The 27,406-nt window shown below is 46.6% G+C and overlaps 4 protein-coding genes across 5 annotated transcripts; 2 read left to right on the forward strand and 2 right to left on the reverse strand.

The window, feature by feature from the left end:
* Positions 1–3: 3 nt before the first annotated feature.
* LOC136957338 (E3 ubiquitin-protein ligase RNF31-like) lies at positions 4–8,381 on the reverse strand. 2 transcript variants are annotated; one of them, XM_067251214.1, is made up of 23 exons: positions 8,303–8,347; positions 7,827–8,016; positions 7,515–7,661; positions 6,989–7,201; positions 6,591–6,699; positions 6,139–6,288; positions 5,884–6,046; positions 5,647–5,792; positions 5,331–5,482; positions 4,959–5,183; positions 4,534–4,878; positions 4,261–4,446; positions 3,919–4,125; positions 3,573–3,746; positions 3,192–3,290; positions 2,649–2,735; positions 2,435–2,549; positions 2,225–2,337; positions 1,914–2,027; positions 1,273–1,321; positions 946–1,042; positions 669–834; positions 4–530 (listed from the first exon to the last, which is right to left on the reverse strand). In XM_067251214.1, the coding sequence occupies exons 1-23, from the start codon at positions 8,329–8,331 to the stop codon at positions 483–485; spliced, it is 3,324 nt and encodes a 1,107-aa protein (XP_067107315.1). In that variant the 5' UTR covers positions 8,332–8,347; the 3' UTR covers positions 4–482. The 2 variants fall into 2 exon arrangements, with proteins under 2 accessions (XP_067107315.1, XP_067107317.1); XM_067251216.1 differs by having other exon boundaries at positions 7,827–8,381.
* Positions 8,382–8,796: 415 nt separating this feature from the next.
* psme2 (proteasome activator subunit 2) lies at positions 8,797–11,775 on the forward strand. The gene is made up of 11 exons (XM_067251815.1): positions 8,797–8,951; positions 9,315–9,347; positions 9,453–9,515; positions 9,626–9,712; positions 9,951–9,999; positions 10,096–10,193; positions 10,572–10,640; positions 10,954–11,021; positions 11,138–11,192; positions 11,307–11,393; positions 11,489–11,775. The coding sequence occupies exons 1-11, from the start codon at positions 8,799–8,801 to the stop codon at positions 11,567–11,569; spliced, it is 843 nt and encodes a 280-aa protein (XP_067107916.1). The 5' UTR covers positions 8,797–8,798; the 3' UTR covers positions 11,570–11,775.
* Positions 11,776–11,783: 8 nt separating this feature from the next.
* On the reverse strand, positions 11,784–13,171 carry lsm5 (LSM5 homolog, U6 small nuclear RNA and mRNA degradation associated). The gene is made up of 5 exons (XM_067251816.1): positions 13,111–13,171; positions 12,490–12,585; positions 12,335–12,362; positions 12,174–12,246; positions 11,784–12,055 (listed from the first exon to the last, which is right to left on the reverse strand). The coding sequence occupies exons 1-5, from the start codon at positions 13,154–13,156 to the stop codon at positions 12,023–12,025; spliced, it is 276 nt and encodes a 91-aa protein (XP_067107917.1). The 5' UTR covers positions 13,157–13,171; the 3' UTR covers positions 11,784–12,022.
* A 308-nt stretch (positions 13,172–13,479) lies between these two features.
* On the forward strand, positions 13,480–27,128 carry avl9 (AVL9 homolog (S. cerevisiase)). The gene is made up of 16 exons (XM_067252273.1): positions 13,480–13,642; positions 15,845–15,965; positions 17,551–17,636; positions 17,939–18,010; positions 18,622–18,711; positions 18,818–18,884; positions 19,784–19,824; positions 19,933–19,971; positions 20,088–20,157; positions 20,310–20,782; positions 20,941–21,075; positions 21,644–21,863; positions 22,091–22,208; positions 22,367–22,420; positions 25,191–25,279; positions 25,545–27,128. Exons 1-16 carry the CDS (start codon positions 13,559–13,561, stop codon positions 25,685–25,687), a joined length of 1,902 nt encoding a protein of 633 aa, XP_067108374.1. The 5' UTR covers positions 13,480–13,558; the 3' UTR covers positions 25,688–27,128.
* Positions 27,129–27,406: the final 278 nt, after the last annotated feature.

A 27,406-nucleotide genomic window follows, 5' to 3' on the forward strand; every position in this document is an offset into this window, starting at 1 on the left:
GGGTGATATTGCACAATTTTTACTAGACCATCACAAACCACGTCTAAAACGATTGCATCTTTGCAAACTTAATAAAGCCAACCAAAACTTCAAAGATTATGGGAAAGCATTTAGTGCCATTAGAGTTTATACAGAAAAATTCAAGGTTTATGAATCAAATCCAATCTAATGCAAATGCATGTTAAAAGAAGGAATGTGCCTATTAATCACACTTTTCATTAAGTAATTAGGGGACATTAATATGGGCAACAACATGTATTGTTGGAATATTGACAAATCTTGAACAAGCACACCATTTTTAAAACAAGAAATTGAGAAATCCTTACGATTACTGTAAAGGCAACTTTTCTGTTTCTTTTTAACAAAATGGAAGGGCTCAATGTTTACAAATCCCATGTGTTAAAACTAGAAATTCAACCTGACTTAAGACTACCTGCAAACATGCAACCTTCCATGAAATAAACAATGCATAAGCATAGTCTTCATTTCTTCCGTGGAACATTTTCTCCGAGAGGGACTTCCATCAGTTTCTGACAAAGAAAGAAAAGAGAAAACGCCATTTACTGAAGAGTGGAAAAGCAAAACATACACCTGAACAATGTTGAACAACTCCTGACATCCACGAGTTGGGCTGTCATGGCTGGAAGGACTGGAAGTGTCTAGTTCACCTTTAGCAAGCGAGCATGGTATGCCTGGTCCTCCTCAGCCTCCACTCGCTGGTGGTCCACTTCATATCTCACGCAGGCCACCACCACCTCGTTAACATCATACAGCACGGCGGGGTCGAGCGAGTGTCCATTGATGAGGCTGACCAGATACTCTTTGTAGTGTTTCCTGCAGAGCGCAACCGAGGACAACAATAAAAGAGTGTCAAAGGAAATATCAAAGAGCAGGATGTTGTGACGTGTTAGAGTGTTCCCTGTGACTGGTGGTCGTGTCACTCACTCGCACAGCCCGGCATGGCCCTGCTTAGTCTTGATGCCGCAGTGCGAGTCAGTCTGCTGGCCTCCCTCGTCCTTCTGCTCCATCACTCCACACTCTTCTGACACACACACACACACACACACACACATGGGCAGAAGAGTTTGCTGATAGATTTACACTCATTCTCACAGCCCTCATAGGTACAGGAAGAGTTGTGGGTAAAGTAAGAGAGCATGCTGGAGCAGAGATGTGATTGGACCAGACAAACAGGTTTAAGAGGTAAAGGAGGAAGTGAAGTATGGCAGAGGAGAGCAGACACAGGAATCAGGGTTCCAGTTGTCGTCCTACCGGTTTGGTTTCCATTAGGGGGATCAGTGTTAAACTCAACGACGTTTCTCTGACGATGAAACAACCAAACAAAAACAAACGTAACAATTTAAAATGGACATGAACAAATAGCAGAACATTTTGAAATGAATGAGGGTTTCCCGCAGAAAATGTGTTAGTTAAGGTAGGGAGTCAGGTGGCTGAGCGGTAAGGGAGTCGGGCTAGTAATCTGAAGGTTACCGGTTCGATTCACGGCTGTGCCAAATGACGTTGTGTCCTTGGGCAAGGCACTTCACCCTACTTGCCTCGGGGGGAATGTCCCTGTACTTACTGTAAGTCGCTCTGGATAAGAGCGTCTGCTAAATGACTAAATGTAAATGTAAATGTAAGGTGGTAGGGTGGGGTTTGCTGTCAGACCGGGGGTGGTGGTGGTGGTGGGGGGGTAGTTTGTGCGATAGACTAATGTGTTCTGCAGAGAAGGGAAACTGGCGTTTTGGAATGGAAGGGAGAAAACAGGACAGAGTAAGACGGCGGATATCGCTCTTTTTTTTTTTACAAGTAGTTAAGGCACCAGGCATGTGTGTTGCTCAGGCGGCCGCCTTCACTGACAAGTGCTGCGGGAAACCCTGAATGACTGCAGGACCTTGGCCGTGCTGTGGTACCTGTAGCAGGGTCTGAAGTCTCTCGGGATCCCAGTCTCGGAGGTAGGACAGACAGTCACGTGGGTGGTGAGCGTGGAGCCCCGCGAGTTTACACTGGCCTGTCTTACACTTAGTCTGGAGGGGAGACGGAGAGATGGGATAGAAAACGGAGAGACAGAGAGAGAGAGGACTTCAAGGTCAAAAGCGACGAGGACTGGGTGTCTTACAAATCTGAAAGCGAACCATCCTGAAGTCCCTCTTGAAGTCTGCCACACAGCACGTGTGTGTGCTGTGAGACCGACAGTCTGACTGTGTGTGCGAGAGGTACTCACAGTGTAGTAGGGGTTGTTGCAGCCGCTGCAGAACTGATGTGCGCACTGCACACAGGTGAAGTGCATGCAGCCTCCTCTGGACAGGACATACTGGAACTTGCACTGAGGACAGGCTGAGAGAGAGAGGCAGGGGGGGGAGAGAGAGAGTACAAGTGGGGGTGAGTAACAGCAGTTGTTTTTCGGATGACACTACAAGGGCAGCCTCCTCACTGATGCCGTTGTCTCTCAGGAAGCCAGTCAGGCCCTGCTTCTGGTACTCTGGGTCGTTCTCCTTCTTCCACCGTTGGAACTGCTCGCAGGACAGGTCCTTGTGCTGGACCTCCCACTGGAGGAGACAGAGGTAGAGGGAGGAGGAAAGATCAGGAAAATGGGAGAAAACAAACCAGCGAAGGGGCGATGGAGATGTGTGTTCGTTTGAACTCACAGGTTTTTTGCACTGGGCACAGAAACTCTTGTGGCAGCCTGGACAGGTGACTTTGAGCTCTCCGTCAAAGATGAAGCCAAACGTGCACTAGGGGGGGAGAGAAACAAGAGGTTGGGTTGAAACGAGACGCACAAGAAAATGGATTGACCTTTCAAACGGTCCCACAGACCAGGCACACAGTGTACACATGATTACAGCCACACCCCGCTGCACCGATTGCAACCATAAATGTCATACTTGTGCACATTTTCGTCGTTCTGCCAAGTGTCCCTTTATTTCACTGTGCTTGTAGACCCGCACGGACAAAAACAAGGAGGCACGCCCGCACACATGCGAGAAAATGGGGGTCAGATGGCTGAGCGGTTAGGGAGTCTGGCTATTAATCCGAAGGTTGTTGGTTTGATTCCCGTCCGTGCCAAATGAGGTTGTGTCCTTGGGCAAGGCACTTCACCCTGCTTGCCTCGGAGGAGAATCTCCCTGTACTTAGTGTAAGTCGCTCTGGATTAAGAGTGTCTGCTAAATGACTAAATGTAACCCACATACGTGACAGCACCACAGGAACTTGGGGTCCATCATCAGCGTGTGCTCCGTCAGCTTCTTGTGATAGAGATCATACACGTCACGCTCCAGGCAGCCCTTCAGCTACACCAAGAACAACAATCATTACACAAACACACATGTATTTATATATTATAAATGACGTAATGTAGTATATTTGGTTCTGGAAAACCCCTCCACTGCCTTTTGCCTTCTCCCTTTGTTCAGCTCCATGTCTCCCACACTTTAAAAAAAAATCCCTCCCTCCCTCCCTCCCTCCCTCCCTCCCTCCCACCATTCCTTTGTTTCTTCTTTCCCTTCACTGTTTCCTATTGTGACTCCCCCCCCCATCCCTCCTCCCCACGCTCCATGGGCATGTCTATCCACCTGGATGTCCAGAGTGGAGAAGTAACTGTCCAGATGCTGGGGATTGTTGATGTCGGGCTCCTGGCAGATGGGACACACCATGTCCCTGATGTGCTTGTCCCTTATTGCCACCGTGAAGTGCTGCTTGAAACAGTGGTGGCACACCGCACACTGACAGGAGGTGAGCGACTGCATCTGGGAGGGACGGAGAGATGGAGGGACGGAGAGAGTCAACAGTCTGTGTCTTTGACCAGGCACGGCGCAATAAAATGCCATGTCTGTTTCTTTACTGTACCTATTACAAAGCAGTAAAAAGGTACCCTTGACCAAGGCCTATAAAGATAAAGCGGTATGTTGCCCAGGTAACCTTGCTGTGTGGGAACACGTCGTAGCAGCAGGGGCACGTCTTGTTGAGCAGCCTGCGCAGGAAGTCTCGGTCCTGGGACTCCCTCACGGCCTGGACCACGTCTTCCAGGGAGTACTGGGCGTCGGGCTCCTGCAGCAGGGACAGGGCCAGCTCACAGCGCCCCCAGCTGGGCAGGTCGTACAACGCCAGCAGGCGCCTGCACAGCTTCTGTGGAGGGAGGGGTGGGGGTGTGGGGGGGGATTTGAAGTTGATGTCTGATTCGTTGGCATTTTCATAGCGACGCCCAGACGCATGCATACACACTCTGTCTCTCTGGGACTCTATATGTTGGACCCTGTGCACCTGTTTGTCCGGGTCCTTGGGGTCTAGCAGGGCCTCTGGCTGGTTGCTCCAGATGCGCTGGTGAAAGGGCTCCAGTAGGGGGCGCTGCAGCAGGGACAGAGCCCCTCGCACCTCCCCCCCACTCTGCCTCAAGGCCTCCTCACACTGGGACACCTCGCGGAACCCCATGGACCGCAGCTCCTTGATCTAAACACACAAACAATGTCAGCTAAGATAAATAGTTTCTTTTTTTAATATATTTTTTTTACGTTTCTTTTACAGTGAGCATCCCACCTTGGCCTGTCTGTCTCTGAGCAGCTGTCGTACTGCTTTCTCAGTGTCGCCCCCTGCTGCCAACCACGCCTGCTTGGCCTCGGCTCTGGACAGCTGGATCCCCGCCCCAGGAGCCCCGCAACCAAGCGTCCCGGGAATCCCTCCGTCGTCCTTCTCGGTGTTATCCTGCATCCCAGGATGCTCCGTTTTGTAGTTCTGCTGGACCGAAGCAGCCATGGCGCAGATCTCATCCAGCAGGTGGGGGAGCTCCGACTGCAGCCAGTCGCAGGGGTTCACGTTGCTGCCCCCGGAGACGCGGAGAGACGCGTACACTTCTTCAGGGGTGACGCCCCTCTTCTCCCCCTCCTGGTGATGGCGACAACAGTGTTTGAGAACACAGAACACCTCTTGGAGGGCTGTCACCGTTTGTTGTCGCCCCCACTTACCCGTATTTGACTGACAAGAGCCAGCCCCTGCTCCCTCATGGTCTCCTGTCTCTTGAGGTCGTCGTTGTCCCTGGGCGCGGGGAGGGGCTTCAACCGGGGTGGGCTCAGGTCCTTTTTGGGAGACAGGAGGGACTTGGCCACGGCCGGGTCTTTGCATGGCGAGTTGCACATCTCGCACCCCACCGAAGGTTTGGAATTCTGGTAAGTGCAGACTTGGCATATCCACTGAGGGGGAGGGGGAGAGGAGGGGGAGAGAGAGAGAAATGACTAAAACACCAACCTAAAAATGCTAAATGACCGTGTGTCGAAACTCCCATTCCAATGTACCCCAGAAATCTCAAAAGAGCATCACGAAACCTTTGGACCACAAACCTCTGTTGCACCCTCTCCCGGGAGTCCTGAGGCCAGCGAAGGGAAGGCCACCGGGGTGACGGGGGGCCGGGTGGCCAGGCGGGGGCGCTCACACACCTCGCACAGCACGCTGGTTCCCTGGTTCATCACCGTGCAGCTCTTGCACTGCCACTCTGAGGCAGATGAAAAGAAAGCGCAACTTTTTTTATTACCTTGCCCCATCATCATCAAAGTAGTCCAAGCCATCATGGCTGGGTTACTGTTAATGTACAATAACAACCTAAACAATGAATCCGCTGCTGGTCTAGGAAGTTAAGCTCGTGCGTGTTGGTCAGACCTGTGTTGGAGGGTGACTGCAACAGGTCCTCCTCTCCACTGGAGGCAGCGTTGGCCAGGCGAGGTCGCTCGCAGGTCCCGCACAGCACGGCTTGCACTGGGTTGACCGTGGTGCAGTGCCCACACTCCCACGAGGAGAATGAAGGGCTGGAGGACAGGAGGAAGAGAAGAGGAATGAAGGGGCCGACGTCTGCGATGGTGTTTGTGTACTGTACATCATCACCTTCCTGTTTCTAACCTGGCAGCAGCTCCTTGTGGCTTGACTGTGCTGACCATCGTTCGGTCGTGGTCCCCCCTGTCCGGGTGAGAATGGAACAGTCTGTCACAGTTCAGGCACAGCTTCTGAATGCACGTGCTGCAGTGGGTGGAGACGGGGGCCGTACCACAGATGGAACAGGTGTCTAGGGGGGCAGAGACAAAAGTATTGTTGTTAGTACCACTGGTCATTATAGAGATGGGTTGTTTTCTTACAGCCAAGACTTTAAATACTCACCTTTCATGGCATCCTGTATTCTCTCTCTCTTGTGATTGGCTCTGGAGGGGTGGCGGTGGTAGAGGTGGTCACATGAATCACAGAATGGGGTAGATGCACAGGAGGGGCAAAGGAGAGTTGGAACACCCCCACATAAGTTACACTCACCAGCTGGAGGAGAGAGAGAGAGTGAAAGAAATTGTAGGATGAGAAAGGGAGAGAAAAGAGAGAGGGAGGAGGCGAAAAGCAGACAAAGGTAAGGTGTGAGAGAGAGAATAATAAATTATTGAACGAGAGGGATGGGTGAGAGGGATGGATGAGAAGGCGGTAACAGGCGGTTAGACATTACTTCTTCTTTTTGCTATTTGAAATACCATTCACCGTTCAGCAATGACATTCCAGATGGTCCAAATAATGAACCATTGGGGCAGGTGCTAAACCTGTTTGTTGGTACTAGCTACTTGCTGTCTCACCTGTGTGTGTGGTGGATTTTAGAGGAGCCGTTGGGTACAGGTGGTCCTTCTGCCTCTCCCCTCCCTCCTCTCCGGGGAGGATGACTACAGCATCAGACACCACCTCGTCCTGAGGATGCACCCAGCACAGGAATATGGGAGGGGTTAACACATACTGCCCAGTGACAAGTAATTCAATGAAAGAATTCAAGATTCACTTTAACAATCCCAAAGGACATTGAGTATCAATATTAAGTTATCAATTTGAGAAAATTATTTTTTCTGTGATGACTTAAAAAATGGTTTAGTGGATCGAAAAAATAGTCCTTTGATTACTTTTTAAAACACATACTGAAGGAAATATATATTTCAAAACATTTAACCCAAGTAAACTAAGGGCTGTACGTTGTGCCACCAACCTCTTGACTAAGTGATGGGATGATCTCTATGAAGGCCTCTGGATGAGGATGTGCACCCTTGATCATCATATCCAGCTCCAGGCGCAGGGTCATGACCTCAACTGTCACGGCTGCCACCTTCTCCACATCTGGATCTGTGACATCTTCTGGGAAGCTGAGGCCATCCGGCTGCTGATTGGTGTAGCCGTAGAGATAAAGGACGGCTCGTCCGCCCTATTGGTAGGTTAGCAGACAAAGATGACAGAAGTGATATTATTTCAAGCAAGCCATGAAGTCTCTCCACCATATACTTAACTGGGTTCTGTTAGATAACATCATCTTTCTTAGGTTCACTACTTGGTTTATGACTATGGAACAACTATCGTTGTTGAGATGAAATACATTTATCTTGACCTTCAGATCTGTCACCCCATAACACAAGACTAGTAAGTTAATAATTGTAGCCTGGCTTACATGATAACATACAGCACTACAAGAGGAGTAGCACTTAACCCCCACAACCGCTCCACTCTCTCTCCTTCTTTACCTGGGCAGCGTCCACAGTGGTCCTAAAAACGGGGTTGTTGTGCTTGACACTGCGCCAGAACTTGGGTCTGCATGGGCTTGTCAGGTTGCAGCCATACTTTTCTAGGATACTCAGAGCTTTAAATAATTTGCTCAGGGATTCTAGATTCTGATGGAGGGGGGCAAGAAGAAGAGGACAGAACAACAGGACAGACAAACTCAGTATCAGTAAAACACCTTTTCAGGTACCAAAGGAAGTTATTACTGTACGTGTGTCTGTGTCTGTGTGAGGATAAGGGCACATGCAAGTACAAATACAACGAAGTAAACTCACCTCCTGTCTGCTGGCCCGTGTGGCATTCTCCATCACCATGGTCTTAGCTTTGATGTGGCTGTACTTCTCGGAGAGAGGCAGGGGAACGTTGGCCATGGTCTGGACATCAGCCTTCACGTCCTGGGCTAATCCTGAGATGGACAGGAGAGACTCCGCTCTCCTTCGCACATCCTCCAACTCGCGGACTGAGCTGCTCATTGTTTTATGAGTAATACAGATAGATAGCCAAATAATGCATGAATTGTAGAGATTCTATTGATTGAAGTTCAGGTGGTAGCCACTTTTATTATCCAAATCAGCCAGACGCTACGCTAACCGAAATCGAAACAAAGTTTCCGCAGTTACAAGAATGGCTAGCACAGCTAACTATTATTGTAGCAGCTGTCAGAGTCAAAACGTAAAGTGAGCAGCAATTACACTGCGACCAATATATTATTTGATCCCGCTGACTATACGTACTGAGAAAGAATATTTACCACAAAATGTGCTCCTTTAAAATAGACATATTTGTCCGCGTAACATAGCCTACTGTTTCGCTTGAGCTTCTACTTTGTGTGTCTGTTGTGAAGCGGAACTTAGCTAATAAGTTTCATGACACTGACAGGGGGAGGTAACTAACGTGACTCACGTACGAGGTTGTTGATCAAGGCGGAAGAATTCCATTCTATAAAATTGCGTCCTTCAATGTGATCTTGCTTTGTTCCCTTATAGATCTGACTGTACTGAATCAATCCAGGCAAATTATTAAATTATATTGAGAAATGTGTTTAAGTTTGACCTGTGGTTGGGAAAGAAAAGTCAAATATAAGGTCACACATAACCAGTTTTGAAAGTTATGGCTGATTAAATGTTACATAACATTTTACATGTTACATTTTCTAGAGAGCAACTATTATTTGTGACTGAATATCCAGACTGCTCCAACTTTCGGTAAATTAGTTTGTGGGAGGGACTAGGATCAGGTGCTTTAATATGAAATCGAAAGTGCATAACAAGGAAATAGACAGCACGAACGCGAGAGACTGCATTAGTTTTATCTACAATTTGCACCTAGCAAGTCGAATCTTTTGCGCAAAAATGTCAAAATCACCTCATCTGAAAGTAAACAGTGCGAGCACAGTGATGGTAAGCGATTGTTTTCGTTCTTTTGCAATACATTTTCATCAATATTTAATTTAACTACAGTTTTTCCATGTACAAACATCTGAAGTGTCTATGTAGCAAACAAAGGCTGTGTAGATGTGTTACAACATGAAATCATGCAGTTTTGCCGTATCACTGCGCACGTTGCAAAGCTGATGGAAAGTCCCTAGTCATCCCGTTGTTAACAAAGCTGGATGAAAGCGAAATCAAAAACTCACAAACTCTAGCGCGCCCACTGATGGCTATAACCAGTTTTTGACACAAAGTAATCTAAATTCTATATAAAAATGTATGTTAATTGTGCCCAGAGTTTAAGTTTTTCTGTGCATTCCCTGTTTTCTTCAGGTTGACAATTTCCGTCAGTCTCTGTATCATCAGGTTAGTGTACATTTCTATGCAGCTCATGCATTCAGCATTATAAATAAACGATAGCCACTTTTACGTGATTGAGTTTAAATGAGGAAGGTTGTTTCTGATTTACAGGCAGAAAACCTGTTTTCCAACTACATCCCCTTAAAGATTGTCCATTTGGACAACCTTCTCAAGGTATGGAGTCTCATTTAACATTACAGTTCTGAAGAAAAAAAGAAAGAAAAAACTTGTTTGAATCTTGTTACTGCATGTAATTATTTATATCTCCCTTTCATCTCCACCAGGAGGATGCCCTTAGCATCACAGATCTCTCCTCACTCCAAGCCCCTTTAGATATCCCCATCCCAGAACCCCCCACTCCTGAGGAAGAGGTGACCACTAATCCAGACTTGAACCACAGTTCCATGTAGTGAATGAATTATGCTTACATGCGACACATTTATGATAGTAGCCTATACAAGAGTTTTGTCAAGTGTTTTGTGCTTGCACAATATGTTTATTGTTATGCACCATCAGACCAAAAACAATTCCAAGGAAAAAGCAGACTTGGTAATAAACCTGATTTTGATCCTGAAGAATATTATGATCAGTAATTTAATTTCTCCTCAGGAAATGGAAACCGACAAAAACGAAGAGGAGGAAAAGAAGAAGAAAAAGGGTAAAATCTGTTCTTTCTTCAAAGTTACCATTGGGTGTGTATGTGTTCCAGGTGTCTGAGTGTATTGTTGAATAACTTTTTTTCCTCCCCTCCTAGCTCCTAAATGTGGTTTCATCAAAGGAAATGAGAAGATTGTGATGCTGCTAGACAGGGTGAAACCCGAGATTCTGGCTTTGAGAGAGACCTGCATCACTGTAGGTTACAAAACTGAACCATCTTTTTTACTAATGTGTACAACCACAGTAATGTACCTAGTTGTTATTTGGGGGAGTTCAACCATTTCTGGAAATGTAAAAAATGTTAGGTCACGAAAGGTACATCTCATTACTTATTCTTATAGAAAGTGGAATTCTTATTATTCTAACCGTTGGAAGAATTCTTACTAATAATTACTTGTACAGTTGGCTTATTTACTCAAGATGAAAATACTTATTGTAAGTTGGATGCTACAATGCCATGTAACATTTAAATGACATCTTGTGGTTGAATGAAGTAAGTTTCAAAGACCTTCTAGGGACTGGGGACCTGAACTAGGACAACACATTTACTATACAGCTGTTCTTGTCTTCTAGGTATCATGTTGGATTCAGCATCTTATTCCCAAAATAGAAGATGGGAATGACTTTGGTGTTGCTATTCAGGTAAATGATAACGTGCACCTCAAGTAAGGGAGTCAGGTGGCTGAGCGGTTAGGGAATCGGGCTAGTGATCCGAAGGTTGCCAGTTCGATTCCCGGTCATGCAAACTGACGTTGTGTCCTTGGGCAAGGCACTTCACCCTACTTGCCTCGGGGGGAATGTCCCTGTACTTACTGTAAGTCGCTCTGGATAAGAGTGTCTGCTAAATGACTAAATGTAAGTACATGCACTGTATAGGATGGATCGCAGGGACAGTGTATTAAAACTATTGCAGCGTAATGGCAATTGTGTCAACCGTCTCTGTTATTGACAACAGGAGAAGATTCTGGAGAGACTTGCTGCAGTGAAGACTAAAGTAGACGGTTTCCAGACCAACATTAACAAGTAGGACACCATTCAAAGTCTAGCATATTATATATGCTATGTGGCATTTGCTATACCTCACATTAGCTTTCGATTTCAGAACAGAATGGTTTGCTGACTTTCTTACTGACTTCCAGATACTTCTCAGAGAGGGGTGATGCAGTGGCGAAAGCTTCCAAAGACACTCACGTGGTGAGATTAACAATTCTTTTTCCGCTCAGAACATTTACTAAATGTAACCAGGGCTACAACAATGTCACTAAGATTCAATTATCATGTTGACCACCTTGATTCCATCTGTTTCAGATGGACTACCGCTCCCTGGTCCATGAGAAGGATGAGGCTGTGTTCTCTGAGATCAGAGTGATTCTGCTGGACATGCGTGGCTTCTATGTAAGGAGTGATAGAAGCGACAGTTTATTTTTAAAGCATTTCTATATAAACTATGGGCATGGATCTCATATACAACTCCCTTCTTTTTGCTGCAGGCTGAATTTTATGACATCATCAGCAAGAACCAGGAAAAGGTGACCAATCCAAAGGGAGAGGAGAAGCCTTCAATGTATTGAGTTGTGTGAAGAGTGTGGGGAATACTACATTTTAGTGAACTATGAAAACCACTGATACTAGGGGACTACAATACCAATCATTGCTTTTTGTTGAACTCCCATTTTGTGCTTAAGTAAAAGTGCATCAGCTTTCAAAACCATAAACACAATTGAACCTGTTCTTTTGACAAGATTTGTTTCAAGATAAAGAAAACAACTTTGCTGTTTCTTGGTCTACTGTGTGTCATTTTGGAATTTAATTATAACAAAAGGTTGACTTAACACATTTTCATAATTTATGGTCAAAACCATTGTCACACCAATCATAAATCTGTTCTTACAAAAAATATTTTCTCAAAACCTAAAGACTGAAAAACAACAAACAAATTACCAACAGAATATTAGGATAAGAAGGCAAGTTAACATCCACCGCAACAACAAAAAAATGTTTTCAGCTCTTCACTGATTCTCATGTCATACTTCAGGTCCTTCGCCTCCAGGTATGAGCTAGAAATGAAACAAGATGGTAAGAGTTAGCTAGCATATTCCCTTGTATGCATCAAATATGTATATTTGTCTATATCTATTGACAATTAAATTTGTATAGTCTTTTGCATGTACACACCATGGTAATGTTGTTGCCATTGAGCAGGATCTGGTCCAGTTTTGTTATTCTTCTCCCTTCTGGTGTGATTTCACTATAACAGCAAACACAATTAGGTTACTGATTCCAAGTTCTCCTCTCCAATGTGAATTTCAATCAATGCAAGGATGGAAATTACTTACAATTCTGTCACATCCTCCAACACCATGTCTAACACATTAGGTCAAGGACGCTTAATGGAGAGTGAAATGCTAGGGCTAAATAATATACAATCAAGCTAAAATATCGCTCATTCAGAGGAAACGGAAATTGCATTGTCTTAGATGTCAAAGGATACTGACGAAATCATCGAAACCCAATAAAGTTCCTACAATTTCTTTGTCGTTCTTCATGACAATATGTATACGTGAGCCAATGCATTTGTCCACAAGCTCTGGAAGACAAAAGGTCAAATAAAACGTTGTTTTTAAACATAGCTACTGGCAGTACTGCAAACTGGCTACCTCTCAGTTAACATAACTAAAAGAGTAACACCGCCGCTATTGAGAATACAAATATTCTATACTACAGATTCCTAATGAAAAGCAACCCCTTGCGCAACTTTCCCGCGAATAAGGTTAATGTATGATTTAGGTGCGGTTATACAGAGCTACAGAATAGCCATAGACAAAGTACGTGTCTTAACATACCTTTGTTTTGTTAGATAAATTAAAAATCATCTTAAAATGCAGGATTTTAATAAACGTCAGATAAATGTCTAACCTGCAGTGCAGTTTGGTCACGCTAGCTCGCTAGTAGTACTAGCCTGCTACAAGCTGATCCTTGTTGAACGGACAATTCAGTCCAGTAGTAAACAGCATTTTTGAAATACGACTGTCAAAACAGTCCTAGATTTGAAAAGTATATGTGTAGTATCTATACATTTTAAAACCACAAATGAAATCGTTTACAAACTTACCAAGCGGGAGCAACTGTGATGGATTTGTTGCTGGTGTGGCCGCCATGTCTACCGATAAAGACCAAACCAATCGAAAATGATAGGTGTCATTCAGGCAGTACCAATCAATCGACTGGTACGATCGACGTGCATGCTCTGTGGATTTTGCAGTTTTACGAATACTTATTTATGCACAATAAATATTACTTTGACACAAAGCCTAACTATTCATAGATTAAGAATATTCTGTGGAATTGTCTTTTCAAAAAAGGACACGCGATGGCGCTACGTTGTTTCCCCCAGTCTCTGACTACTCCACGAATGACGTAATCATACGTCTACTGACAGACTAGGCGGAAGAGAAATTCAATGCGTTGTGTGCGGACGTCAAGGAAAAACAGCCCCCTTGTCTTGTTTATATTGGACTCCCGAGTGAAAACAACACATAACTTCACAAATACTTTAGGCCATGGAGTCGCATGGCAAAGAGGAACTCAAGGGACCCGTATTGCATATCGTTGTAGTTGGATTTCACCACAAGAAAGGCTGTCAGGTATGTCAAGCTCATGCGGCATGCTAATGTCTTATTAGCACCGTCCTGTTTACACACACAGTTGGATTTCAACTCCTGTAGTGAGGCTCAGACCTATGATTGCAACCTAGCTATATATAACTAGTAATCTATATGTAGCGAATAATCTAGGTGTTGGATGTGATATCATTTTTTGATAAACTCGGTTTGTAAGCGCACAAAAAACAGTATGTTTCCCTTGTCCAGGACACAGCTGTCAACACCTATCAATCATCTTGTGTATGGTGGAGAACTAACTGATGATGAGAGTTGGGAAATATATTTATTCATTCATCTGAAGAGACCTCATACTGCAAGTTCTGCAGAGCGGTGTTTTTGCCCGAGAGACTGTATTATTATATAAGTTCTGAATTGCATCTGCATGAAATAATCATCAGGCACGGACATGCCTGATGTCTTTATAGTCCTTGCACAAATATAAGTTAAGAAAAATGGAAATCCAGCTTCGTTGTCTATGATTAAAGTTGAACTTGAAGTGCATCAGAACAAACACAATGTGGTCAAGTAATTATAGTGGAAGTGTGTGTGAGAGAGAGAGAGAGAGAGAGAGAGAGAGAGAGAGAGAGAGAGAGAAAGAGAGAGAGAGAGAGAGTGTGTGAACGCTGTGTATGTGTGTTTGGTCCAAATACATTACATTCTTTGAACCATGATGATAAGCCCTAACATTTTTTATGCAAAGACAGAGTTGAATATCTCTCTTGGACACAACTGCAGCAGACAGTTGGTTCCTTTTGGTAGAATAGCCAGGTGTGGTATAGACGAGGCCCTCAAAGCTGTATTTAATAGTTAACCATTAGATAAATACTTTACCTGCACAATCCAAACACACTTGCACCACCCTTTTAGAGAACGGCAACAGTTTCACTATCAACTGAGTCTGCAGGTTTTTCTAAAACACCTGTCTCGTTGTAACAAGTGAAGCCAACAGAAGGATCGACACCTGTGTGTATTGCTCCAGTGTGTTGCTGCTTGCCGCCTGTCGTGAGTAGAACAATGTAAAGGGAACCGAGCCCCTCCGACCTGCCGTCTCCCAGTTGTTGCTGTTGAATGAAGAGAAACAGCGTGCATGACCCCCACACCCTTTAGCTAACAGCAGCAGACAGTGGGATGGGGGGGGGGGGGGGTCTTTGTCTCAGGTAATGGGGTTGTTTCTGGCGGGAGAGGTATTAGTACGTCACCTGATATGCGGGGGTTGATGACCTCCCGGCGTGTATCAGAAGATTAGGTTTGTGTGCTCTGTCTCAGTATCTCTCTCTCTCTCTCTCTCTCTCTCTCTCTCTCTCTCTCTCTCTCTCTCTCTCTCTCTCTCTCTCTCTCTCTCTCTCTCTCTCTCAGACAGGTGTTTTCCTCTCGTCGTCCTACTGCTCCCCATCTGTTTGGCCAGCGGGTGGCATAAAAGTTATAGTGCTTCATGTGTTTTTCTCTGTGTATGTGTGTGAGATAGAGATGTGGGTTGAGGGGTGTAGAGCTACTCTCGGGGCCAGCACTGGGGGGAGGGGATCTCAGCTGCTGAGGGGATGAAGGATGGGGGGTGGGGAGACCAGCAGTCTGGAGCTTCACAAGCAGGTTTCTTTCTCTGAGAGCATAATGAAGGCAACAACAAAACATTCATGATCTGTGTCAGAGATTAGCAGCTTGTGATGAAGACGGGTTTGGAGTGACTCACAAGGGCTGCTCCGGCCTTCTGTGCTGCAGAGGCAGTGTCCTTGTTTAACATACACACATGAGTACAAAACAAGACCTTGGAAATGGAACTGTATCCAAAGGCTTTTATGACTCAGTCACATGGTAATGAGACAGTTTCCTGCCTCAGAGTGAACCTGATGGACAGAGAGCTTATTTATCTTTATCAATGGATTATATTCTCCTAATCTGTTTCAAAGCATATTTCAGCAAACATTTCTCTTTAGGTTAAACCAGAAGCATGTACAATAGAAATTAGGAAGGCACTCTACTTATTATCTGTATATTTGGTGGGTAGATAGAAATTCTGCATGTTTTTATGATGGGATGTATCACATCAGACCTGTATCTGATCATCTGTACTGCATTGTTATTGCCTTGCATTATGTTTAAGATTCAAATGATCATAATGCTCTGCCTCTATCTCTCCCTCTCTCTCTCTCACCCACTTGTCCTGTGTGTCTTTCTCTCTGTCCTCAGGTGGAGTACTCTTACCCACCTCTCCTCCCAGAGGAAGGCCATGACAGCAGCTCCCTGCCAGAGGAGTGGAAGTATCTCCCATTCTTGGCCCTGCCGGACGGGGCCCACAACTACCAAGAAGGTGGGTGGAGGGATGGGTGGATGACTGGGTGGGCAAGTGCATTTTATTTGATTTATTAGCATGAAGGAAGGGTTGAGAATAAAAGTATATGTATAAAAAAGACGTAGCAGAAATTGTGCAGGCAAGGTACGAAACCCCAACAGGTTCATAGTAAACATCCCCTTTAGGATTTACAATTTATGTTACACTCAATTGTTTCCTTAAAATATATTTTTTTAAAGACAGAAAAGGAATCGAGGGGATGGGTGAGAGGATAGATGGAGTGATGTATCAACCTCATGTTCTCTTATCTCTTTCCCAGTGTCTATAGATAGCAAGCGTATGGAATTATGCCCACACTGATAGGAACAGAAATATTTAGGCAGTATGAGTTGTGGTCCCACTAAGGAAATTGGCTTTCTCTTTGCACCCTGCTGCTGTGCAACAGCTCGATAATTTCGACGTTAATCAACAAAGCACTGGATCATTAGACAGTGATTCTTTATTTAGAATGAGGACTGGTGTGGTAAGGGTGATTACTGGCAAAGCTGGATGTGCTTCCTGGGAGTTCCTCATATCAAACCATCCCATCCCGTGACTGGTTGCTACTATGTGATGTTCCAGATTCCTGACCGCCCGACCATGTGACTCTCCTCGGATCTGCTGCCTGTGTATTCCGCTGCGGAGAGAACACACGCAGTTCTTTTGATTTGGTCATGTAGGTTTGTGTGAGGTTGAGAGGATGCAGCTTTCGTCACATGACTTGGCAGCTCTGTCGATAAACCACAACAACACGGGCAGCAGCAGCTCTCATGCTCGGGAGGAGCTCTCCAGCGCACACCCCGTCTGTCTGCTGGGCTCCACACTGCAGCTGTGGCCATGCCGTCTTCACATGCCAGCCAGCCAGGGCCAAAGAGCCAGCTCCAGACTGCTAAAGACAGACAACCAGGGGCTAAACGACCAGGGCCAGGCAGCATCACTAACAGGATGTGACCTTGTTTGGCCGCATAGGGGTGTCTCCGACGACACTTTAACCACATTATAAACCACTCACTCATGACCCACAGGCCTCCTGACCCCCTTAGTTTTCATTTGGTCATCTTCTTCCTCTGTTTTCCCTGATTTGATCTGGTCTATTATTTGATATTGTTGCTGGGAGGAATTTAATGGAATTAGTTCCGTTCCCGTTTTCCCGCCTGGGATCGTCAGTCTGATGCTCCATCTCGTGTGACTGGAGAGAAAGTCTGCTTTATACACCTTGATAACGCATGCATGAAAAAATATTGAATTGGTTTGCACGAGGATTGTTCTTCCACGTATTTATTGAGCACATGCTTTCATTCAAGGCGATTTACAAATGGTGCATGCAGCATAGTACGTGCAGAAGATAATCAAAGACCAGAATTGCACAGTTGTAACCGTATTACGATGGTTAGTGCCAAGGAGCTGTCTACTTTACAAGACACAGTGCAACAATAACATCATCCCAAATACAATATTGGGTAATTCCACCGAGAAGACGACAACATCCAATCCCATCTTGCCCATCCTTGATCACGGGTAGACCTAATGAGCTGTGCTGACGTCATCCATTTTCTTTTCCCAGATACCGTTTATTTCCATCTCCCCCCTCTGGGTGGAGAGATGAAGTGTGTTTACGGTGTGTCCTGCTACCGGCAAATAGAAGCAAAGGTTTGTTTCCTTCTTTTGTGATTTCTTTTTTTTTTTTATACCTCTGTATACCTCTGCTGTGGTAAGAACACTCCCATCAGAGTGTTCTTGATGATGTGCTGTACGGTTTTACATCTGGTTGTTTTCCTCATGACATCTGCAGCGTTGAGTTGGTGCGGCTGTAATGGCGGTTAGCAGACGAGGGCAGATGAATGAGGCCTGTTCTTGTGGTCTGTGGCCGTCTCCTCAGACAGAGCGCTTGGTGGTCAGAGAGCAGGCGGGGCCCGGTCATGGTGTGACCCACTGTGTTTGTCTCTGTCCAGGCGCTCAAGGTCCGACAGGCTGACGTCACCAGGGAGACGGTCCAGAAGAGTGTGTGCGTCCTCAGTCGAGTGGTGAGTCACCCAGGTCACGTGACCAGGCCTGGGGAGAAGGAGGGAGAGAGAGACACTTGTGGAGAAGTAGACCATTATCAAGATGAGGGAGCCTGTCTGATTTTCCAGGACGCCCCTTGATGTCAGTAAGGCAGGCATTCAGAGCTGAGGTATTGTACGTGCACAGGGGAGTGGGGTTAGAGGGATATCTGTGGGGATAGAGTATAAAGCTCAAGCTTAGTATAAACACGGCTATCATGGGCCATTTGAAAGTTTCCATAATACATTGTGGGAACAGCTGTGACAGGGCGGGGGTACAGGGAGATAGTGCTGACACAGTTGGCAGCATCAACCAGACTCAACCACTATCCGTCCTCGATAGTCCAACGGCTACTCTAAAGCGCGAGCATATTTCAAGCTAAATGCGCCACGGAGTATGAGGTTGAAGGAGCTTTGTCTGTCTGACCCAGAAATCCACACCTCAGTTGACCCCCCCCCCCTGCCTCAGTGTTTTGTTTGTTAGAGTTGAAACTCTTTCTTCCTCACATAAAGTCACATCCGAACAAACTTGCAGCATATGGTAGGTGACAAGGCCTCTCACACCCTAACCTTTGTTTTGTCTTTTCTTTCAGCCTTTATACGGCTTACTCCAAGCTAAATTACAGCTTATCACACATGCTTACTTTGAGGAGAAAGACTTCTCCCAGATATCTATTTTAAAGGTGAGTATGTATCACCCTACACAAGGGTCAAGGCAGGCAGTCAAATGTGTGCAGTTTTTTGTGACTGGTATGGTGACCTTATTTTTTGCTGTCTCCGTCTCCATAGGAACTGTACGAACATATGAACGGCTCCCTGAAGGGGACAACTCTGGAGGGGTCGCAAGTTTATCTGGGTAAAAACCATCCCATAATACTATCTGGCTGTAGCAGAGGGGGAGACAGATGTCAGCTAGACTTATGTCATCTGTCAATGTGCACTCAGACCCAGAGTACATGTGACGCCTGACTGTCATCAGGGCCTCTGGCCCAGATATTCTCCACACTGTCAGTATAAGGTGTGTCAGTGTGGTTTGCTCTGTTCATGTGGCAAAGTTGGTTTGACAGGCAGAGCTTGTATCGGTATAATGCAGGATAATGAGGCATACATGCTTTACACTGCACAGTGAGTGAGTCTGGATTAGAGGGAAGTTCTTCTTTTTGTTGTCTTCTTTGAAGGTTTCGGTTGGTTATCAGTGCTGATCTGGGCAACAGTTTTCCAAAGTGCTATGTTAAAGGATAAAGTGAATAACGATTACCTGTCAGGATTATGGATTCATGCAGTGTCACATAAATAAGGATAAACTTATAACCTAAAATCCACACTTGTGGAAACATAATTCATTGTTCTCAGGCTTGGGAGTAACAGGTGGCTTGGGAGTCAGTTGGCTGAGCGGTTAGGGAGTTGGGCTAGTAATCTGAAGGTTACCGGTTTGATTACCGGCTGTGCTGAATGACGTTGTGTCCTTGGGCAAGGCACTTCACCCTACTTGCCTCGGGGAGAATGTCCCTGTACATACTATAAGTCGCTCTGGATAAGAGCGTCTGCTAAATGACTAAATGTAAATGTAACATATTTGTTTTCTCAAACTGCCAGTTTTCATGTATTACAGCTCTTTTGTGTGCGAGATAAAATGTCAGATATGCCAGGTATGTGTTATACCGTCTCCCTGAGAGATAAATCAGTAACAGGTTTTGTAGCTTGAGGGTTGAAAGCCGTAGATTTTTTAATGTGAATTTATTTTCCTCCCCTCAGGTTTGTCGCCAAGAGATTTAATACTGCACTTTCGGCACAAGGTACAGCTTTCCTTTTATGTCATCTGTGCTTTACCACATGATTAGTTAAGGGGTTCATCAAGTGCAAAAGAAAAAAAATAACAAATACATTCTCACTCTCCTCCTCAGGTTCTTATTCTCTTCAAACTGATTCTGTTGGAGAAGAAGGTAAATATGTTACCTTTACTGTGAAATCATGTAACTTGTCCGCCCAACCCTTTCATGTTCTGAGGTTTGTTGGCAGAATGACTCACCTCATTGTGTGTGTGTGTTTCCCTGTCCAGGTCCTGTTCTATGTGTCTCCTGTCAACAGACTAGTTGGAGCTCTCATGACCGTTCTGTCTCTGTTTCCAGGTGGGCACATATCAGTCCCACCCAACATACTCATAATAGTTTTATTTTGCATTTATTTATAATATCACAACATATTTGTAAATATGGTGCCTAATTTATACTGTGTATATTTTTTATAACATGATATGGGGTGTGTGTGTGTGTGTATCCAGGCATGATAGAGCATGGCCTGGCTGATTCGTCGCACTACCGGCCTAAGAGCAGCGTGTCGGAGGACCTGAGCATGGTGGAGTGTGTTCCAGGCTCCGAGGACTTTGTCTCCGTGTCCGTGACGGACATCGCCAACGCCACCATGGAGCTGGTGGGGGAGTCCCTGGATGGAAAGGCGGTCCCCCAGAGACCCGCAGCCTCGGAGGGGGACAACCACCACCTGAGGCCCCCGTCACGTACCTCCCCAGACTCGTCGGAGAGCGACTGGGAGACGCTGGACCCCAGCGTGCTGGAGGAGGGGGCCCCCAAGGACCCGGCAGAGGCTGCAGAGCACCCGGAGACTTTCGACCCTGAGCCTGGCATCCCCATTACGGTGCAGCCCCAGGCGGCGGGGGGGCAGGGGGGGGTGACGCAGGGCCTGGTGTCTGGCCTGGAGGAGGACCAGTACGGCCTGCCCCTGGCCGTCTTCACCAAGGTACCGTCCTGTCAGTCTGTCAGCCAATCAGTCAGTCAGTCAGTCTAGCACTCTCATGGTTCTCGCACGCCGTAGCCCAACCTAGTCGATACACTGCAGGTAACCACATCATATCCCCAGGAAGTGACCTTTGTGCCCCTCCCGCTGTGCGTTTCCAGGGTTACCTGTGCCTGCCTTATATGGCGCTGCAGCAGCACCATCTGCTGTCTGACGTGACGGTGCGCGGTTTCGTCGCCGGGGCAACCAACATCCTCTTTCGCCAGCAGAGGCACCTGAGTGACGCCGTGGTGGATGTAAGTCCTCCAGCATACTCTCACAGTGTTACGCCCCCTGGACAGAGCCAACCATGAAGAACAAACAAGCTGACACACCAGTGTTTGTTGTGTTTGTAACTTTGTGTTCTTGCATTTGAGATGATCATGTTGTTATGTGTAGTGCACAGCTCTTCTCCATTGACAGTTGGGAAATCTCTGGGAGAAACGTGTGTGTGTGTGTGTTTCTGACTGTGTGTGTGTTTCTGACTGTGTGTGTGTGTTTCTGACTCTGTGTGTGTGTGTTTCTGACTGTGTGTGTGTGTTTCTGACTGTGTGTGTGCGTTTCTGACTCTGTGTGTGTGTGTTTCTGACTGTGTGTGTGCGTTTCTGACTCTGTGTGTGTGTGTTTCTGACTGTGTGTGTGTTTCTGACTGTGTGTGTGCGTTTCTGACTGTGTGTGTGTGTTTCTGACTGTGTGTGTGTGTTTCTGACTGTGTGTGTGCGTTTCTGACTCTGTGTGTGTGTGTTTCTGACTGTGTGTATGCGTTTCTGACTCTGTGTGTGTGTGTTTCTGACTGTGTGTGTGTTTCTGACTGTGTGTGCCCAGGTGGAGGAGGCCCGTATCCACATCCAGGATGCAGAGCTGCGGCGGCTCCTGGCCCTGACCACGGCCGACCTGCGCTTCGCCGACTACCTGCTGAAGCACGTGATGGAGAACCGCGAGGACGTCTTCCTGGACGGCACGGGATGGGAGGGCGGCGACGAGTGGATCCGGGCCCAGTTCGGCCTCTACGTCCACGCCCTGCTGTCGTCCGCCCTGCAGGAAGGTAGGCATCTCAGACAGCCGCACAGCGATGTGCTCGGGTCCTGGAACCCACGTCATCTCTGGGTTGCCTTGTGGACAAGGGAGGTCAAAGATGGCAGATGTCACACCACCCGAGTCCCTTCATGTATTCCGTTACATAGAAGTCATTGGCAGCTGTTCAGCCTCTCGTGGTGGGACTGCGGGTAGGTCACTCTGACTGACTAGCCTTTCTGCTCTGCTCTCCTTCAGATAACGAGAGGCTGCTGGCTGATTACGGCTCCCCCTTTGTCTCCGCCTGGAAGGACACCCACAACTTCAGGGTGTGGTACAGCAACAAGCACCCAGCCATGGCGGAGATCTCCTCAGGGTAGGGATGCCCTCCTGGGGGTGTGTGTGTGTGTGTGTGAGAGTCACCGGGCTACTCTGGATCCATGTAAAGCACTAGCATCTGTTTTTGGAGGGAAAAGAGTTGGACCTTTTGTGTAGTCACGTGCATCTAACAACAATCGCTCGTCTCTTTTCCAGCCACCCATTCCAAGGGCAGTACAGTGTGGCTGACGTCAAGTTAAGATTCTCACAGTGAGTATTTCTCAATGGAAATCCAGCATTTTAGCGTATTTCCTGTTCCACACAATTGAGTTTTGTGTTATGGACCTGGTGAAATAAAATGTGTTTCATGTGTTGTAGACTGTATGGACCCGTGTGGCTTCATCACGCAGTAGCATTGCTGCCACCCTGTGGCGTAATGTGAAACTACTTCATTACAGTACAATAATGTATTCATTTAAGATTATTTTATCCAGAGCAAAGTAAAGAGGGGATTCGAACCTGCAATCCCTTGATATGCATTCAAATGTGCTACCACTGAGGCCATAACAGGGAAGTTTTTTCTAAATATAGTTCAACAGGACTTGGGGGGGGGGGGGGAAATGTGAAAGGAAACTGATGTCGAAATGAGAATTTGATTTGACATTAGGATGTTCAGAGAAATCCGAGCACTCAGTGTATATTCTGGTCATAAAAAAAAGAAGAGCTTTAGGCCAGTGTGTGAGTGTGTGAATTGTACTCCGTGTCTATGTCGTGTAATCACAAATAGTGACAGCAGCTCTATTTCACAGAGTATCTATCCCCTAATAACTGTGGACGGCGTATGACAGCAATTCTAGATAGAGCACAGGGCGACGTCTCATATTAAGCCCATCAATTATAAGAGACTTTCATTCTCAAAAACAGAGCTGGCGTCTTCGGGGTAGGTGCTTGGCCTCAGGTTTCATTCCAGGAAGTGTGATTGGAAAAGCGATCCGCCCTGTGTCCAGTGTCCCCGGCCGCGACTACGGCGTCTAGGCTTACCCGCCAGATATGCAGCCTCTGCTCCCCTCTCCGTGTGTCTTCATCCCTAACTTGTCTATTGATAGCTTTATGGTGAGAACATGGGCCGATCTGCTTGGCTGTGATGTATGGGGGGGCGGTCTCCCCCCCCTCCACTGTCGCCTTGGGGGCTGTTCTGTGACATGGCCCCTGTGAACTTAGTCGTAATGCTTTGGTAAACAAACAAACAGACTGGGCTCTGTTGAATCCCCTCCTCACCACACACACACACACACACACCCTCGACGGAGTGGTCAGGGTGGAGGGAAACGTTGCAGAAAGAAACAGGAGCCGTCAAAGACATTTGAAAATACTTTCGTAGCTGCTAATACTCCCCAAGGGCTGAGCTCCAGGTTGTCCACGCTGCCCTACGGTCGGCACAGATAGGATTTGTGAAGGGTGTGTTGTTGCAGGGTCATTGCAGTTCGGCAGAACACACTATAAACTGCATAGCTCCTCCATACTGTCCTGTCAGGCAGCAGGTCTGGCACATGGCCAGCTGAGCGTCTAAGGAAGAGGTGCACCCTTATTTCCTGCCCCGGGGCCATGTGTTGGTAGCTTGAGCTAAGGGGGTTCGGGGGAAGTGGGGGGGGGAGGGTGGTTACTGCTGGCAACCTATGATCTGTTTTTATTGTGAGCCAGGATGGACTGGACTGGACCGGGGGTGTTTATTTGGGTCAGGCGCCAGCAGTGGACCTTAACAGGCCGGCGCTGTAGGTACAGAGAGACGCCGGGTTGCCTTCATCGCTGTCGCTTGGGTATTCCCGGCGCTTAGCAACCGGCACTGTCGGGTGAGTCTGGCGCCCTATCAGGAGTGCAGCACCGTGGCGTTGGCGTCTCTGTGGTGAAAGACGCCACGCTGGCAGCCCGTCTCCATGCCCGCTGAGCTCGGGGCTTCATGTTACGGGGGGGGGGGGGGGGGGGGGGGGTGTGATGGCTGCATCAACACCCTGAGTTGCTGGTGGAACAGAATTGATATAGAGTAGGATAGGCTGCTGTGCTTTGTGTAATGTTCTGTGCTATGTATAAACCAGAATATGTGTCCAAGCATTGCATTCGGCCTATGGGGCGGTAGTATCGTGACCTACTTGCAAATGTGCACACTTTATTTTTCACACACCCGCACATGCACTCGCACACACAGGAACCCTTCCTCCGTCTGTACGAGGTCCTGGGGCCCGTTCTGATCTTTAACACTCAGATGTTCCATGACACAGAAGCCCCCGTCCCTGACCTCAGCCTGGACCCTGGGAGACCAGTAGCTCCTCTTGAAACCCCTCCAAGGCTTAAGTACTATGATGCACTCAAGCCCACAAACCACACTTGTAGATAAAGTCTAGCCCAAGGAAGTGAATTCCACAGAAAGCACACCATACAGTTACTTTCTTTATTAGACACTTACAGACACTTAGTCATTACATACTCCGTGGTGGAGATTGCACACCTGACTCATTCTACACCTGGCTGTAGTAGCCAGATAAAGTTTATTGGGGTCAGCAGTGGTATGTTTGTTGTGTAATAAGGGGCCGCCAGGAGGTCAGTGGGTGCAGAGCGTCATGAAAGGCCAGGCGGACGGTGTGTACAGTATAGAGTGACTGGTACAGAGCCTCTAAGATTAGTGCAGATGTCTCTGCACGTCAGCTGCTCTGAGCGTGTGTGCACATTTGTTGGATTGGAGTCGGTGTGTGTGTGTGTGTGTGTGCGCCTGTGCAAGTACGCGTGCCAATTTCAAAGGTTGCTATGGCAACTTCAGAAGGTATGGAAGGAGGGGCGTCTGTTAGCGTAGCCTTCTGAGCGCGGTGACGGCGAGTGTCGTGCCCAGGCACCAGAGCAGCAGAGGACCATGCTCACGGGGGATGAGCCATGTGAAGGGTCGCGTGTTGACATGCCACCCACTAGCCACCCAATAGCCCTTTGTTCCTTGATGATGCATTTCTGGTGACAATGCTTGTTTTCTATACCCCCCCCCCCCCCCCCCCAGCTCTGTGCAGAACAGCGAGAGAGGGAAGAAGATTGGGAATGCCATGATCACCACGAGTCGGAGCGTGGTCCAGACTGGGAAGGCCGTTGGTGAGAACGCCAGGATCAAAGAGTTCAAAGATACATAGCCATTTTCATTTACCCTGTGGTGGATTCCCCCAGTAGGATGTAGCTAAATGTGGAATTAACTGCCCTGAACGTTTGACAAAAGTATTTAGGTGTCAAATTCTTTAAAAATTAGTATTTATCTGGGTGTGGCCAAATTTGCCGTAGCTGCATTGAAACCCTTTTAAAAGATAACTGACAGTTTCCTTCAGATCGCCTGTCTTGAATCTCTCTTCTCCTCCATCTCCAGGTCAGTCAGTAGGCGGGGCTCTGACCAGTGCCAAGTCTGCCATGTCTTCCTGGTTCTCCACCCTGGCCCAGCCTGCAGTTGTATCCTCCCAAGCTAGCCCAAACCCTGACCCTGCTCACCCCTCCCTCAATACTGCTAATTAGAGTACGACTCCGGAAGGACTGGACTGATTGCGTTGAGGAGCTACTTGACATGAACAATTCATTTTGTTTTCTTTTTTTGGAAAGCATCAGCATCCTCACCTCTGTCAGTTTCCATTAGTATCAGCCCCCCCTCTCCTCACTGTTAGCACGGAAGAGCAAGGAAAAGTGTTAAAACCTACATATCCATGCCCCTATCTGTGTATTGTGAAACCACTCTCCTTTGTCCTGAAGCTCAAAAGTGCTTCTTTATTTATTTGTTTGCTCTGGCTGTACACCTGTGTTATGGTCAAGTTCTTAACTCTGGTGGAATACTGTAATAGAAAAACAAAACAAGTATAAAAAAGCCCTCTCATATTATCCTGCTGTCACAGACACGATAGTGATCTGGCCAGGGGAGCCATCATGGGTACAGGTTTTTTCCCACTTGAGAAACATGCATGTTGTGATGATGTCATGACTGTGTTTATAGAAGACGGGGTAGGAAGAAGAGGAGACTGGCTCACGTGATTTTTTTCCTTGTCAAGATTTCTAGTTCATGGACCTCCTCCCCGTTTCTTGTAAAGTGCTTTATGAGTGAAACCCTGCAGTGCCGAGCCACATGAAAGCCCATGATGTCAAAGTCTTTTATTGATCATTTGCACATTTCATTTGTGTAGTACATATGTATTACTTGGACTCCAGAGTAATATCGTGTATGACTTTGGGATTCCCCAGGAGTTAGACTAGCAGTCTAAGCAGTCATGGTTTGCCCCTCAGGAGGTCTTGACCTTGTCTCGAGTAGTTTTGAGATATTTTGGGTGACAAATATTGAAGCGTTATACTGAAACAAATGCTGTGGGATAACTTATTTATTTTTGTGTTTCGTGTGTCCTGTATAGTAATCACTGAAAATTCCCTTATTTTGTTATGAAGACACTGGAACAAATCTTAATGTCTATGGACCACATGTTTCTGCTACGCCTACCGTAGTTCTCTTTCTGATATGTAGCTAGCTTGTATACCTGTCATTTTGAGGTGCTTACAGTAACCCCTCGCAAACTTTGTATTTTGACTATCATTTGAAATGGATGACTTAGGTTTCTAACAATTGTAATAAAAAGCATGCTCTTGAGATCAAGTCCAGGTTTTTTAGGGATTATATATTGAGAACTGTCTTGTCAACCAACTCTGAACTTTGTACTGTCATTCCTTCACTCTAAGTCAATTTTAGCTTGTATTTTTGACTATTGTATGCTCAGTTGGTGAATCCTGGAAAAGGCATATGAGAATATTCTGGTTGCATTTTCTTTTTTAAATGTGACAATATTTGAAAAGTGTATTTAAACTATATGAATGTGTTCAAAATTGTGAAATGTAATTCACAACGCATTTTCCCGATGGATGCTTTTGAAGTATTTTAAGAGAAACAAGTGATATGCTACATTGCTGCAATAAAATAAGAATCCCAAGATGTGGCCTCGTCAATGTTAAAGAAACAAAACAACCGGATTATAATCAACGTTGTACACTGCTCACGTCAGGAGCCCGAAGCATCGGGATCTGGTCTGTGTTCATATGTAGGTCAACCAAACAAAGGCCCAGAGCGCCCGGGGTGGGGGCTGTGGGCATGTGGAGGTCATGGCTGGACAAACACAGCACACACGTGCCTTCCCACAACACGGCAACATCATAGGGTGTGAACCCAAGGACCCGGCGAAGGCTGTCAGATTATCAGACCCA

This window comes from Osmerus mordax, chromosome 15, assembly GCF_038355195.1.
Source record: "Osmerus mordax isolate fOsmMor3 chromosome 15, fOsmMor3.pri, whole genome shotgun sequence".
Lineage (NCBI taxonomy): Eukaryota > Metazoa > Chordata > Actinopteri > Osmeriformes > Osmeridae > Osmerus > Osmerus mordax.

Coding starts and splice junctions, on each gene's coding strand:
- lsm5 (XM_067251816.1), bottom strand. CDS start 13,156: ATGGCGGCCACACCAGCAACAAATCCATCACAGTTGCTCCCGCTTG. Junction 12,363..12,489: donor GGGTTTCGATGATTTCGTCA/GTATCCTTTGAC, acceptor CTAATGTGTTAG/ACATGGTGTTGGAGGATGTG. Junction 12,056..12,173: donor ATGGCAACAACATTACCATG/GTGTGTACATGC, acceptor TTTCATTTCTAG/CTCATACCTGGAGGCGAAGG.
- avl9 (XM_067252273.1), top strand. CDS start 13,559: ATGGAGTCGCATGGCAAAGAGGAACTCAAGGGACCCGTATTGCATATC. Junction 19,825..19,932: donor TACTGCACTTTCGGCACAAG/GTACAGCTTTCC, acceptor TCTCCTCCTCAG/GTTCTTATTCTCTTCAAACT. Junction 22,209..22,366: donor ATGGCGGAGATCTCCTCAGG/GTAGGGATGCCC, acceptor TCTCTTTTCCAG/CCACCCATTCCAAGGGCAGT.
- LOC136957338 (XM_067251214.1), bottom strand. CDS start 8,331: ATGTCTATTTTAAAGGAGCACATTTTGTG. Junction 6,047..6,138: donor AATACAGGATGCCATGAAAG/GTGAGTATTTAA, acceptor CTGCCCCCCTAG/ACACCTGTTCCATCTGTGGT. Junction 2,028..2,224: donor GCAACAACCCCTACTACACT/GTGAGTACCTCT, acceptor TCTCCCCTCCAG/ACTAAGTGTAAGACAGGCCA.
- psme2 (XM_067251815.1), top strand. CDS start 8,799: ATGAAATCGAAAGTGCATAACAAGGAAATAGACAGCACGAACGCGAGA. Junction 10,194..10,571: donor TGAGAGAGACCTGCATCACT/GTAGGTTACAAA, acceptor CTTGTCTTCTAG/GTATCATGTTGGATTCAGCA. Junction 11,193..11,306: donor CTTCCAAAGACACTCACGTG/GTGAGATTAACA, acceptor CATCTGTTTCAG/ATGGACTACCGCTCCCTGGT.